At 43.9% G+C, this 15,257-nt stretch overlaps 1 protein-coding gene across 10 annotated transcripts in view; it reads left to right on the forward strand.

Moving 5' to 3' along the window:
- MASP2 (MBL associated serine protease 2) overlaps positions 1–15,257 on the forward strand; it is a 32,252-nt gene that overhangs the window by 16,013 nt on the left and 982 nt on the right. For 4 of the 10 annotated variants that reach the window (XM_048067738.2, XM_048067739.2, XM_066982098.1 and 1 more), the window contains 9 exons: positions 1,393–1,612; positions 3,488–3,665; positions 3,915–4,046; positions 9,934–10,130; positions 10,693–10,840; positions 11,397–11,515; positions 12,603–12,681; positions 13,362–13,499; positions 13,974–14,048. In XM_048067738.2, coding sequence (XP_047923695.1) covers positions 1,454–1,612; positions 3,488–3,665; positions 3,915–4,046; positions 9,934–10,130; positions 10,693–10,840; positions 11,397–11,515; positions 12,603–12,681; positions 13,362–13,499; positions 13,974–14,048 — 1,225 coding nt within the window. In that variant the 5' untranslated portion in view covers positions 1,393–1,453. Of the gene's footprint in view, positions 1–900; positions 1,113–1,149; positions 1,299–1,392; positions 1,613–3,487; positions 3,666–3,914; positions 4,047–5,525; positions 5,752–9,933; positions 10,131–10,692; positions 10,841–11,396; positions 11,516–12,602; positions 12,682–13,361; positions 13,500–13,973; positions 14,049–15,257 lie in introns of those variants that run through there. The other 6 variants (XM_048067736.2, XR_007164757.2, XM_048067737.2 and 3 more) reach the window with 6 other exon arrangements.

The raw sequence follows: 15,257 nt of genomic DNA on the forward strand, positions 1-15,257 counted from the left end.
GTCTGTGAGCAGTGGCATTAATAAAGCTTGATGTCCTACAGCACTGGCTCTACCAGTTGAATTCCGTGGGGTCTGTCAGGGTTCTTTGTTTGGATATTTGTAACGGTGTGAAATCCCTGGGTGGACTCCCAAATACTTGAAAGGAATTTGAGTTCATTTTGCAGTCTTCTCCTCAGAGTTTCCCTAGTAATAGGAACTCATTTTTGTTTTTATCCATCTGCCTGTTTCCAATACATTAACATCCTTGAATCTGCCAGATTGGGTAGAAACCGACCATGGAGCTTTTAGAGTTACTATGCTAGGGTGCACAGGCAGATGTGAGCAGAGAACGTTTGCTCATTTCTCTAGCAAGCCAGGTTCAAAAGACTTAATTTTTCACGTCTACCTTTTTACCTTATCGGTGTTCCAGGGTGGATAGGCTAAAAAGGCATCCACACATAGAAACAAGGCACGGAGCAGGCTGCAGTCAACACGGACTCGCACTGGGTTCGGATGAGCAGCATCTCTTAAACTTGTGCCTGCTTGCTGCAGCGTAACGCCTGTCCCGCTAAGCAGAGCTGCCTAACTGGGCCTGCTCACTACTCCGAAATCCTGTAATGTGCCCCACTGCACCGTTTTCAACACCTTCCTGCCTGGACGGTGGAAGGAATTGTGCTTCCAGGAACGTGCTCTTTGCATTGGCAGTGATCACAGAGCTGTTGGTGAGAGGGAAAGAGCATCACCTAGCTCCCCTCACTCCTCCGTGCACACGCACTCTGGAGCCACCCCGTGTACCTCCTCCCACCACATTCCTGCAGAGCTCTGATACTGCTGCTCCCTCCAGGAGCCTGCAGCACTCCTAATCCTGCCGTTCCTCTGCTGGCTGCCTCTGCCTGTCATTGACGGAGGCCTCATGCACTGAAATAAGCCTGGTTTTCAGCAATTGCTGTTCTCAGAACTCAGCAGGCTGGAGGGGGGTGGAAGGGAGATAAACATCAGAGTTCAACATCCAGACAAACACAGCAGAGCACACACAATAAATACATCCGCCCCCAAATGCAAATACATCAGAAGAGGTTCCTGCCCCAGGGCTCGGAGCAGAGCAGGCTCAGGCAGGAGAGCAACAGGATGAGGTGAGTGCAGTCGCAGGGACCTTCCCAGCTCCTCTGGCCACCTGGCTCTGTGCAGGCCTTGCAAGGCAAGAGCGTGATTGTGATCTGCAGTGCGGCCCCACTGGTACCTCCTGATTCCTTCCACTGTCAAGTGAGAGGGGTGTCTGCCATGAACATTTCAGCTAGCGCTGGGATATCTATGATCTGGTACCAAGATCAGCAGCTTGGATGCGTGGCAGTCGGGGTGTGAGCTGAGCTGACACTCACTCTTTCTCCATTTATTTCTGTTCCTTTGAGGCAGGCTGCTTCTCTTGCTAGCTGTGCTTTACGGTGGAGTAACCAGCAGCATCGTGCTGCAGAAAATGTACGGGAGGATCACATCTCCTGACTTTCCAAATACCTACCCCAATCACAAGGAGAGAATCTGGAATATTACTGTCCCCAAGGGATATTCCATCCGCATCTACTTCACCCACTTCAACCTGGAGCTGTCCTACCTGTGTGAATACGATTATGTGAAGGTATGTGTAGGCCACGTACATTCTTTTAAACTGTCTGTGTGTGATCCTGGGCATATGCAGAACCAATATAACTGTTGTAAGCAGTTGGTTCTAGTATGCTAGTGAAGTTCAGGCTCAGCTGATTTGTAAATGATGTATTTACTGGGGCCCATGGGACCAGGAAGTAGGACTGATTGTCATATTGGAATATTTGAAACCTAATTTTTTTGTGCTCAGAAAACTCTGATGTTTCCCTTTTTCGAAGCAAAAAGTTTGAGATGTTGCCCAGAACAACATTTGAGCTTCATTTTCCAAAGCTACAGTGTATGTTTTACGTTAACATGTAGTACTTTACACAGCGTATAATGGGAGACGTAGAAGTTTAAGTGATAGTCTAAACAAGATACTGTCAGCTTGTCCAAACATGCACTTGCAACACTCGCTGTTGTGCTTTAGCTAGTTAATGTGAGAAACAACCTCGGGAAGAGAAACAGAGATACTGGCTTCGGGAAGTGTTTGGGTGATGAGCAGTGTCCCTGAAAGGTCTGTACTCCATGTGCTAGCATGTGCTGCAGTTAGGCAACCCGGCTGCTCATTTAAGGCCATCCTACCGCTGCCCCATTTTGTTGTTTGGATAGACCTGATATGCATCAGAGAGGGAGCTATACGCACAGGGAGCGTGCAAAAACTGTGCACTGACAGCGCTTCAGAATCTGATGGAACCAGATCAGGCAGCCTTCTTGCTGTTTAAGAGGATCTCATTTCTATGGTTTTATATTCTTTGTGCCCAAAGAAGGGCAAAAAAGCTGGTGAGGGGTCTAGAGAACAAGGCTTAGGAGTAGTGGCTGAGGGAGCTGAGGTGGTTTAGCCTGGAGAAGAGGAGGCTCACGGGAGACCTTACTGTACTTCACAGTTACCTTAACGGAGGTTGTGGCAAGGTGGGGATCGGTCTCTTTTCTCAAGCACCAAGTGATAAGATGAGGGGAAATGGCCTCAAGTTGTACCAGGGGAAGTTTAGGTTGGATATTAGGAGAAATATCCTTACTGAAAGGGCCGTGTGGCATTGGAACAGGCTGCCCAGGGAAGTGGTTGAGTCACCATCCCTGAAGGTCTTCAAGAAACGTGTTGATGGAGAGCTTAGTAGCATGGTTTAGTGGTGGACTTGTCAGTACTAGGTTGAAGGTTGGACTAGATGATCTTAGAGGTCTTTTCCAACCCGAATGATTCTGTGATTCTATATGGCAGGTTGCTCCCATTCCCCAAATCTGTGCTGTTCTTCTTGTAGTTTTTTTTGGGCAGGACAGAGTACTCATTTCTGGTAGTCTGTAGTGCATGCAATTTTATCACTGCCATGGACCACATGACCCCCACATATCAGAACATTTATCTTGTATTAAAAACACAAGACAAATGAGGAGCTGGAACTGTAATAAGTGAATCACAGAACACATGAGTCACTGGCTTAAAGAGACCTTTTGTTACACATTTGAATTTGTCAGTGTATGAAACCTTTTTACCCCAGTTATCTCTAGCTTTGGCCTCAGTCAGGTCTCCTACACACAAAGATTTGACTGTCATTGAGAGCGCAAAGTTAACAAGAGCATTATGTACAATAAGCAAAGCGTGGTGCTGATAGCCCAGGATGGCCTCACAGCTTTGTGTGGGCCTCTGAAAAGAAAAAGGGAGATAAAAGTGTAGGCTTAAGTCACAGAGAATAGGGGAAATCCTCTTATGTGTCACTGGATCTGGATTAACCTCCAGAAGCACCTTTTGAGAGCATCCAAGTCTAGAAATGTCCTGAAGCACTTCTCACATACCATTAAACACACGCTGTACAAGCAGGTTGGGAAGAGCAAAGCTCTGTGATCGCCTGGTAGATTTGTCTGTGTTTTTCAGCTGAGCTCTGGTGGGAAGACCTTGGCTACACTATGTGGAAAGGACAGCACAGACACCGAGGAGGCTCCGGGCAACAAGACATACCTCTCCACTGACAACACCCTCACAGTGATGTTTCGGTCCGACTACTCCAATGAGAAGCCATTCACAGGCTTTGAGGCCTTCTATGCTGCTGAAGGTAAGAGCCCAGCCCCTCTTGTAGCTGGAAGAGACACAGCTGTGGTGGGGTTGGTGCTTCCCTGGGCTCTCACAGACTGTGGCTCCTGGTGTTAGGTGAGAGAAGGCAGTCTCATTGCATGGAGACAGAAGCAGAAGGGCACAGACACCAAAGACAAGCAAGCCACCCTCATAAAAGCAGAGGTTAGAGCAAGACCGAATGCTGTTAAAGGGTGTTGGTTGTCTAATTGTTTTGTGTTTCACCCATTAGATGTCGATGAGTGCAAAGAGCTGTTTGATGGTGAGCCCCTCTGCAATCATCACTGTCACAACTACGTGGGGGGCTACTATTGCAGCTGTCGGATCGGCTACACGCTGCATGAAAACAAGAGGACGTGCACAGGTGAGCCCTTGCAGATCAAGAGAGACTTTCCTAGCTACAACATCCACCTAAATTTAGTTACAGCACTGGCATCAAGATCAAGGCTGCTTTTTTTGGTTTTGTTTTTAACATCTCCTATGGGATGCTCCTCCTGGAGCAGCTGAAAGGAGGTGTAGGGTCTTAGTCAGGTCTGTGAGTAGAGACCGTGCTTTGCAGAGTGCCTGTGGGCTCATTGCAGCCATTAGGGCCAACAATATTGTGTTGCAGTAAAATGGTGCACTGGCGGTTGGCAGGTCCAGAAGAGAAGACAACGGCTGACGTGGTGTGAAGGTAACTTGCTTTGGCTACTCCTTAGTCAGCATCCACCCCTGTTCAGCTTTAGATAGGTTGAAAGGAGAAGCAAGAAATTCATCTTCTGCTGCCCACTACAGACATTTCCAGGCTTCATGGCTGCCAGTGCAGCCAGCCCTGCAACACCCGAGTTTATCGTGCTGTCTGGGTACTGAGATACCGAGTGTTCTGGACCTGAGTTAGTGGATGTGTTGGAAAAGCTAACGATCGAGTTGCCAAGTCTAATGGAGAAGGAGTTTGCTTACTGTCCCTGGAGGGACCCAGGCTGAGAAGCAGCACAGTCCACCTATCACTGACAACAGATACAATCATCCACTCAGTAAATGAGAGGCAAGGCCAGGCACAAAGCTCTTCTTCAGAAGGGCATACAGCATGAGGTTTACCTAGCTGACTCCTGCCTGGCTGTGCTGTTCAGTGCTCAACTGGGGAAAGCTTATCTGTTGGCAGGCGGCGAAGTGTCTGAATCAGCACAGCGATCGGCTCCTCTGGATTCACTTTGTCTGCAGTGGAACGTGTGCCTACACACAGTATCACATTCAGCCTTGGTGCGTGCAGCTTTGCCCACCTGGAGCTGAATCCTGTCTGGAGAGAACCAGCACGCATAACTGCTCACAACATACTGTCATAGGTGGGAAGATAGTTTCTTTGTGCTTCCTAGGGCTGAAATGCAGAGCTGGGTGTAACTTAGAGTGCTTACGGCAACTTAGACATTTCACTTCCCAACTCTAGCCCATTGCAAACCCTCTCCAGCCATGGCTGCCTGGGTCTGATTCAAGATTCAAACTCTTCATATCTCCAGTGTATTAAAACAGACCTATCCATTGTTTGGCCTCTCCTTCCTAAAGTGATGGCTTTTAGCAGAAGTCTATCAACAATACGGAAGGGCTGGGCTACCGTGCATTGCTGATGGGTGGAGGCATGCGCATAGGGAGTTACTGTGGTGCAGCTGATGTGCTGGAACTTGTTCGCATTTCAGAGGCCTTTACATGCAAGTGCTGCAGCCATTCCAGCCCCTGGGCTGGGCTGGGAAGCAAAGGTCTCTACTGATTGCCTTCATGACATGAGGGCAAAAGCTGCCCCTTTGATTTTTGGTTCCCGTCTGGGCGGGCTGATATTGACAGGCTCTTTTTTTTCTGCTTTATTTTCCAGCGTGAGATAATTAAGCTTCTCCTCGCTTAGGCAGAGATGGAGACAGATGTGCTGGGAAGAGCTGGTGTGCCCTCCCCCATGCCCTGCCTGTTGCAGTCTGACCAAGGGCCGCAGGCTTCTCTTGCTTGGTGACTTGTATGTCTCATTTCCTTGCCTTTCAGACCTGCTTCCTGCAGCCAATAAAGAGGCCATTCCATGTTGAAACCTCGTGGCATCCTCTGGGACATTCATTTTCTTGCATTTCCCACGTGTCAGTAGGGAAAGAATGAAGTAGATAATGCAGGGGCTCATAAGAAAGAAGCTGTTGTGAAAGGCCCCTGAGCATCACAGCTGCCTGAAGCCTCTTGAATTTCTTGTCCAGCTCTTGTTGCTTGACCTTACAGAGTTCTCAAACTGCAACAAGAGTAGAACTGCACATGTGTTCCCTACTGTTACTTTTAGGTAAGCTCTTGTCTGCACCCAGACTTGTAGATTGAAACTATTTATATTCAGAGCCCACTCTTGAGAAAGGTTTGAATTTTTTTTCCTGGATCCGAATTTTGTGACTCTGACCATATCTCCTGATGGGAACCCAGTCTTATTGCTGAAATTTGGTCTGGTGAACAAAGCCTCAGAGTTCCTGGAGTTTGGTAAAGTGATGAAAATGTCACCAGGGCAGCTTAGGAGAGGACTCGTGTCTTGCATTCGTACAAGGGAAAGCAACAGTGCCCCCTGCAAAACAGATGCAGCACAAGGAGTGCTCTTCTTCCGTGCAGTTTGCAGCACTGGTTGATAACTGTCTCAGTCCCTCACGGTGCCCCTTACTGCTCCATATCCTTAGTAATTTGTTGTCCCTTTACACTGTACCCTTTTGGGGCAGGGACCATCTTGCAGCATGTTGGAGGAGTGTTGTGCTTGGTTCTTCATCGGTGAGTACAGCTCCCCTTCTCTGTGGAGGAACCAGGATGATAATTGCAAGGAAGAGGTTAACAAGGCAGAGCTGAGCAGCTGAAGGTGAACTGCTGGAAGATAAAACAAGGCTTTGTTGAAAAAGCTCAAGGGATTAAGGATCATTAGTCAATCAGCATTTCTTTATTTCTGCAATTTAGCAGGAGTGCTTTTAATCCTCATTTATGAGCCTTAGTGTTTCCAACCCCCGGCTCTGCTCTTCAGTGCCTGGAGTAAATGGGGAGGAACCCTTTCCCAGGTGAGCATGAGAGGGACTGAGCATCTTGGAGATGAGACACTTGACTCATTTCGGGTCACTGCATTTTCAGGCTTCTGTGTGATCTTGAGCAAGGCACTCAATTTGACCATCCACCTGCAAAACGAGAGGCAACGTCACTGCCCCGACTTACCTGAAGATGCGTAGTAATTGTCACGGAGGGTAGATGCTGCAGGGGACTGCTTGGTGGTGGACTGGTTGTGCAAGTGATTGCCAAGAGGCTGCTTTATGGTCACAGCGAATTTGTGATCAAAGCAGCTTGAGTTTTTGTCATTGCTCAGCGACACAATTTATGATCCACTTTTCATTAGAGACCTAATGAGCCAATGACAATGGGCTTGCAAGTTTTGAGGAGGTCATTTTTCAGAGTTCAAGCCTCTGGCAAACAGCTCACTGCGGTTCTAATAAAAATACGACCTGAGCATAATTGAGTACTCTCTGGACAGCTTTAAAGGTTGGACTGAGAAGTCAAGGGACAGCATTTCTTCTGGGAGATGTTCAAAAATTATTTGATCCTTTTTGTGCTGGCTAGTTTATGACTTTGTTGCTTGCAGACTTACAAAAAAAAAATACTGCCCTGACAAAGGGAACTCCCAGCAGCCACATCCAGGAAATAATAAGAAAAAAAGAAAGGTACAGTCCAAGCCTCTCCATCTTCAAGCTGTGAATTTCTTTGGGCTAGCGCAGAGTATCTTCTGTTGGGTCAGCTAGTTTGCGCTGCTCATGTGAACTCAAGTCAAGAGAGCTTATTGGTGATGACTAAAAATTTTCGAAACAATATTGTGAAAATCTCCCATCAAAATCAGTAAACTGAATTTAAGGGAGAAAGATGAAACAAAGAGTGGAGAATTATTAGTCTGTATCTTTCCCCTTCTTTAGTCCTCGAAAACAAGGTGAAGAGACCCATTTTCTGACTTACTGGGGTATTAATGGTGCACTGGTCTTATTACTTGTACCTTTGTATTCCTTCTTTACGCAACAGATCCCATGCCCAGGCAAAAATGGTTTTGTAGGTAATAGGAAGGGATTCTGATGCAGAACTAGAAGCAGATTTCAGATTTTACCTTCTTAATGATTTCAGTGGGGAGTTAGGGGTGTAAAGATAGTACTCATTATGTTGTGGTTTGTATGTTTAGGATAAGACTTCACACTGAGTCTTTTTACGCACTTAAGGATTTATATTTTATCTCTTCCTATAATTGCCTCCAGACTACTCCTTTCGGGGCTGTAGAACAGCAATAGATATTATCAACATAAGGAAATTTCAGTTCTTAAAAGAGAAGCGGATTTTTTTTCCACTGACATATCTGTGAACTGTAGACTGCTAGAGCTGAATATCAAGTAGGTTTTGGGGTGTTTCTTAGTCTGGGTTTGCAGCAGGTGGAAAGAAGCATTATAGCAGGACCTTAAACCTGGGAAGAGGCAGTGAACTCTGTGTGTCCCTGGCAGTTATCGTAAGTAGCACCTGCAGCAGCATGGCAGAGGATGCTGGAAAACATTCTTTATTCTCATATAGCCATGAAATGCCTCTGTAGTTTGAGGCAGAATCAGTGGAATTACAGAAACGTGCATTTAGCTGAGAAGAATGAGATAATAACAATTAAGAAAAAAACCCACTTGCTGATAATTCTCTACAAGTACAGCATGAAAGGAAAAGATTTAATTCCCATTGTAGCTCAACTGATTTCTTCTGGTGCAGAACAGTGTGCTGTTAGGCTAGATGCAGAGGCAGCCAGAACCTCCATGTGAATTAGTTAAGCTTTCTCTGCTTCTTTGGATTAAGAGGGGCATTTCAAACAGGATTTAAAAATTAGGAGACTGCTCAGTTTCCACAGGATAGGCCTTTATATGTATTCATTGACCATTTTTCTCTGTGTCTTTGTGAATTGTGTTTGAAAACCTAAGACAATAACTTCGGAGTACAGCACACACAGATGCTCAGTCACTGTGATGATGGAAAGGTTTATGTCAAATAAAAGCAGTTGCTCATAACTTTCTGTGAAGATGGACAGAGAAAGATTGTTCTAAAATTGCAGCTTGTGCTAAAAGAAACACACAAGGTACCCAAGTGCATCATTACTTGTGGTATTGTTGTGTTAAGAGTCACACAAACATAAAGAGATAATCCTTCTACCTGTTCCTGCTTTCTTTTCCAAGTAAACACATACCAAATACTTCCTATAGCAGCAAGCAGTGCTGTTGCGTAGATTATAGGGTCGAAGCAGGTTTCATTCTCTGAAGTAAAAAGAGCTTAGAATCCCGGCTAATGAAATCCGCAGTTAGTTAAGGGACAGTAACGTTCATTTTCTCATTCAAAATTCAATCCTTTTCCATTAAAATTACAACCTTAAACTGCATGGTCTATTTTAGATGATAATCTGTAAATAAGGACTGGCTAATGGCATTTTTGTTGATGGAAGTTAGCGCAGTGTATTTGAGGATACAATTCAAAGTCAAACAATTTCCCTCTTACAATTAATTCAGCATCACAGTGGTGCAAAAATATGCCGGTGTTATCAGCCGGTCCAGCATTCCTCATCAATTAAAGGATTGCTCATACAGCTCTTGCAGCACATCATAAAGCCTTTGTTCCCAGCTGATCAAAGCAGCACTTCACAGTGATCAGATGCTGTCAACAAGCAGAGATCCTCAGGGCACTTGTGGCTGTTCCTTCTTGCTTCTCTTCAGCAGGGAGCATTTGTGGCTCCAATTGTGTCAGCAAGAGGCACAGCTGGTTTTGCTCAGAGAATACAATTACATTCTAAATGTCTGGCAACAAAGGCATTAAAAAGAAAGAGCTGCATTCAGAGGCTTCTGGAATCGAGGAGCTGATAGCTGTCCTAGCACTCTGCACACTCTGGTGTAGCAGACGAGCTACAAATTTAACACCTTGGAAGGTTTCTGATGAGGTTCCAGCCAGCACACTTCAGACCACCAGCCCTGTGGCTGTTTAAGTGGTGCTCCCACTGATGTCCTTCCCCACACTGCTTCGAAGGTAGGAGTGCAGGATAATGCTCGTGCTGTAGGCCTACCCCAACAGAGAGGGGGCAGCTTTCTCAGTGGTTGAGAAATGCCTGCTGGTGGAATGCGTGACTCTTGTTTCACTTCATAGGTAGTGTAGGAAAAGATCCACAACTGTTCCTCAGTATGGCTCGACTGAGTTAATGCAACTGTGTGATCACTTTCTGTTAATTTTTTTTCTAGCCCCGTGTCAGAACCACTTTTTTACTGAAAGAACCGGAGAGATCTCCAGCCCTGACTATCCGGCACCTTATCCCCCACTCAGCACCTGCAGCTACAACATCCAGGTAGAAGATGGCTTCCTGATCACACTGGAATTCGTGGAGACCTTTGATGTGGAGACACACCCAGAGGTGTTGTGCCCCTATGATGTCCTTAAGGTAAGGTGAGGCTGTCTCACAGCCTTTGTGAGACAGGCCCAGCTCTTTTACTCCGTCTTCCTCAGTCTGTGTCTTGCTCTGTCCATTTCAAGTTTTGTCTCTCTGTGTCTCTCCTCATTCATTTTTCTTCTCATCCCTTCAGTTTTGTTGTTCTGTTCTTTCAGCATCTTTCTTCTTTGGGAAATTCACCCAAAACACAAATGCAAGTTCACATGTCTGTGATGACTTCAAAGATTTTGGATCATCACAACTTCTGCCCTCATCACAGACCAGTGATGGCAGGGAACTCAGTTAAATTTTTTCCATCCAGTTTGCTTATTTATAAAATGAATCCAATAATCACTTCCCAGGAATTCTGTAGCATTTAGGATGCTTGGAGAAAAGGCACTCTGTGAGTTACTGGAGTGGCGAGCCATTGCTCTAACCACCTGCCTTTCTTTTGTATGCTTTGCAAGAAAGGGCTATTAAGGTTCAGGGAGTCATTGTATTAAAATCATTTTGATCTTCAATAAGCCTCACGGGGGAAGGAGTAAAGACAGTTTGTTTACCTTCTCCTTTTTAGATTAAAACACCCAAAAAGCAATTTGGCCCATTCTGTGGGAAGACTTTGCCTGCAAAAATTGAGACACAAACTAGTGCTGTGAATATTACTTTCATAACTGATGTCTCGGGAGCACACACTGGATGGAAGATGAAGTACATGGCAGCAGGTGCGTAAGAGACCTCTGTGCAGTTCTCAAGTCCAAACTACTTTGGGATCTTCATTCTGGAAAGGCGTGAATAGTGCCTAAATAATCATGCTTTGAAGCAGTAGTTTCATACTTAGTTTTTGGTAGTGTATCTGTTGAACAACGTATCTATGAAGTAGTTTACTTCTGAAGTAAAGTCTTAAGAGAATCCCAGAATTCCTGCTGGTCTTACAGTTAACCTCTAGTTTAAGCATATGATTTTATTTTAAGAAATAGGTTTCCCAACTGATGAAGAGTTAAGAGATGTGTGTGTAGGCAACACGTACTGGGCTAACCCTGTCAGCATAGCCTGCCTCTGGAAGGTTGCTGCACACCTTTGATGTGAGAGCATCACAGTCAGTTCACAGTTTTTTCCCTCTGTTCTCAGTAATTGTAAGTCCGTGTCTGTGTGAGTGAAACAGTGCAGAGAAAGGGCAGAGAGAGCGTTGGCATCGTCCCCCCACGCTCCCCATGAGCCTTGAGCGGTAAATAGCAAAACCACGTTAAGGGGAATGCTGTGTTCTCTGGTTCGCTGCAGGTTTGCCATGCCCCAGTCCTGAAGCACCACCTCATGGTCACATAGCACCGGTGCAAGCGCAGTACACTCAGGGCGACCGCTACGCTCTCTCTTGTGACATCGGATACGTGCTGCTTGAAGTAGGTGCACCACGGCACTCGGCCCTATTGGACTTAATTTCTTTGGGGTTAAACGTGTAGAAATGCCTTTTTTCATTAACAATTTCTGTTGCTCACATACTACAGTTACGAGGCATATTCAGTACGCTGAATTTGTTAGCAATTGTCCTTTCTTTGATATGCTCCCCGAAGACCCGTGTTTCTGTGTTTGCCTGTGTGCATGTTTGCCGATGTTGTTTGAACACTGCTGCTTAGAGATTTGCATCTAATTATGTTGGAAGAATAGAATGATTTTACAAAAGATTTCATGAGAGCAACGCAGTGAGAATTTCTTGTTGTCTTTCATTTGTTATTTCATCTCTCCAGGGAAGTTAAAACTAGGATACTTCGTCATTCCTGCTGAATGCAGCATTTCACACTTGGTTCTTAATAGCATTGTGCTTCCCAGCAGGCAGTTCTGGAAGATGCTCTAGGCCGTGTATGCGTACAGCAAAATTTTACAATCACTGTTAAGTGGCTGTGTTTTACGGAAGCACACAGACTTACTTCAACAATTATTTTACAATCTGTCTGGTTTGGTAGTTCCACAAATTTACTGTTTACTTAGAAACAGAACACAGCTAAACTGATACGCCAGTTAGTGCTCATCAGGAAATGGATAAGAAATATGGATGCGTGTGGAAATAGATAAACATAGGCTATGTTCCGTATTGTCCTTGAAATGCGCTGACTGGTTCTGTGTGTTGTCATTACCGGAGACAAGGCAGCTATAAGTGGTAGAACTGCTACCTACAGCAAATGCCAATTAGCCTCAAATTTCTAGATAGGGTAACTGTCCCTCTCATTAACAGCCATCCACTCTGGGCTTTATTAGCACATTGAAGAGATTAATAAGGTTGGTGTAGGAATGAGTTACTTTTCTCATTCAGAAAGTAGTGCAGCAAAGCAGTAGTAAAGACATTTTAAACAAATAAAAATCTAGTTACTGTGTTTTTGCCTTATGAGTGAGCAAAGAAATGTGTAACTGGTGCTGTGTTTTCTCTAATTAACACTGTTAATTTGATGTGAAAGTAATATGACCTTTTATTTCCATTCACGCTTCTTGGAGAATGAAAATGTTGTGATGTCTTTTATAGCGGAATGCCAAAAGAATGCTTCTTGGAACAAACCAATGGCGAAGTGCATCAGTAAGTCAGTGCTAATATTTGTGAATTGGAAAATTTCTGTGTAAATATTTGGTATAACAGAAGAAATACACTTCTTCTGCTTGGTAACCCTCCCCTTTCTTGTCAAAGTGCATTTTGTATTTGTAAGTTAGATGATGTTTCTATTTCTACCATTCTTTAAAATCTCTGAAAAATAATGGCGGTTATTTCAAAATAAATAAATAAATAAATAAGATAGTCCTTGAAATACCTGCACTGTCTTCCAACAATTTTATATAACATCAATTTTAAGCATTATCATTGGAAAAAAACAACTAAAGTACTTGTACTCATAGAGATGTATCTTTATTTTAGTGAGTATGTATTCCTTAGCAGATGCATTAGTTTTTTTCTGCATATGTTGTACATTGTGAGAGCTGCACAGTCACAGCTAGTCTCATGCACGGGGGTGCAGATTTTCTGTGAGGAAACCCCAGCCTCCCAGTACTCAACCATGGTGCTACTAACGTGTGTCTTCCTGCCTAATTTGAGCACAGAACCTTCACTAGGATTTCTGTTCCTGGATATCTTGAGAAAAGTGGCCTTGTACCATTTCCTGAAGATCACAGTTGAAATCTGGCTTGGTTAGGTTGACGTTGAGCCTACTGGCTTTTGTTTTGTTTTGTTTTTGGTTTAATATATATGTTTTTGAATTGCTTTAGTTGTTGACTGTGGTCAGCCTGAGGAGATGGACAACGGTGCCTTTACATACCTTACGGGGCCTGAGAAGACCACCTACAATGCTGAAATTCAGTACCACTGTGAAACCCCCTTCTACATCATGAAGGCTAACAGTAACGGTAGGTCATGAACGTCAGCTCCAGAATGGTTCCTGGTTCTCTTGGCATGAAGAGTGAATGCACCTGACTTACATAGACGTACCTGTAAAAGTCAGCAGGACCTTTCCAAAACATGGTGTAAAGGCTGAAAACTTTGGGAAATGTTTTTTGCCTCTTTAAGGACTTGTACGTAGGCATACTGCAATGTCCCCAGGTGGGCTCAATTCAGTAACAGTTGGGAGCTTAACACATTTTTATCATTCCCCAGTTAGCGGCATTACATGCCTGCCTGGTAGTAAAGGCTTCAGGAGTATTAGATCCTGAGAACAGCCAGAGGGGAAGTACATGATGCAGTCACTTTCTGATGAGTGCAGTAAACTTGAAGGAGCCCTAAAACATGACGACACTCTACAGACATTGTCAGACACTTCTGTATTGCTTGAGAACTATGCCCAGCTATTTTATTCACTCGGTTTTGTTTTCTCTGAGATGCAGGTAAATATATATGCAGTGACGACGGATTCTGGAAGAACTCCAAAGGAGAAATAACACTGCCCGTCTGTGAACCAGGTAATGTACCGATGTATTAACATTGTTGGAATTAGCAGTTACAGAAGAATCATAAAGCTGTCAGCTAGCACTTAACTGCTGTTACACAGCCAGGCTTTGTTATAGAGACGCAACTGTACATAGGTCCACGCTGAAGGAAGCAGCTTGTTTTTGAGGTAACAATTCTAAGTGCATCGCATTGGAACTCAAAAATTCCTGTGACGAGGCTCAACTCTATCCTAAATTCCTAACCTTTAGCCTAGTGACCTACAGATGCTGGGCTCTAACGAAGTTACTCAGCTAAGCTTTTCCGTTGTTCATGTACCCAGCTAGGTGACAGATGTCATAACACACATATCTTATGGTTTAAATACCTTTAAGTTGATGAGGCACTTCATTTTAGAATGTTCGTTTCAAAAATCAGACTACCGTCTTTATGTCACTCTGATTTTCCAAAACGGCAAGTGCAATAATAGCTGTTCAACAGGGAGGAACAATAAACTAAAAATGTTCCAATAATGACATAGTGTGACTGGCACTCCTAATAGTTATATATACTGACCTTATATTTTTCTGTTAAATTGTTCGCTGTTTTTAACAAAGCTTGGTCTTACCTGAGGGTCTCTATTGCTGCTGGCATTGGAGATTAACGCCAGAAACTCTGTAGTTCAGTTCCCCTTAAAGAGAGTAAAAAGCCGAAGCATTTACTCCAGTTCCATTCTCAAGAATGCAGTTTCATAACTAAATAAATTCTTGTTTTTCAATTGCTTGGAATTGTTTCTGATGGGAAAATTGAACCAGTCTCCAGAATTATTTGAGAGGGGGAGAAAGCCACTGAATATCCTTAATGCAGAATATGTTTTGTTTGTTTGTTTTTAGATGCTCAAACTGCTAAATTAGTTACTCTGTAAAATTACTCAAGATACGAGAATGAGTTTTCGGAGAAACATTTTACAATATAAAAGCCTAATTGTTCTTATCTTTTAGATTAGAATGTCCATATATTCCAATTACCTTAATTTACATTTAGAACAAATGCATTGAGATCTCTACGCCCAAATTCTTAAGCAAAACTGTCTCTCTTGATTATAGAACTTTTCCAAAGGCTGTATGTTCTACTGACTAATGAAAATTGTACGCTAAATCAAATATTCATTTGGAAGCAATTTTACCATTCAGAACAATCTAGGAATTACATTTAGAATCATTAACTTAATTTTACCCATACCA

Source organism: Anser cygnoides, chromosome 23 (genome assembly GCF_040182565.1).
Source record: "Anser cygnoides isolate HZ-2024a breed goose chromosome 23, Taihu_goose_T2T_genome, whole genome shotgun sequence".
NCBI lineage: Eukaryota > Metazoa > Chordata > Aves > Anseriformes > Anatidae > Anser > Anser cygnoides.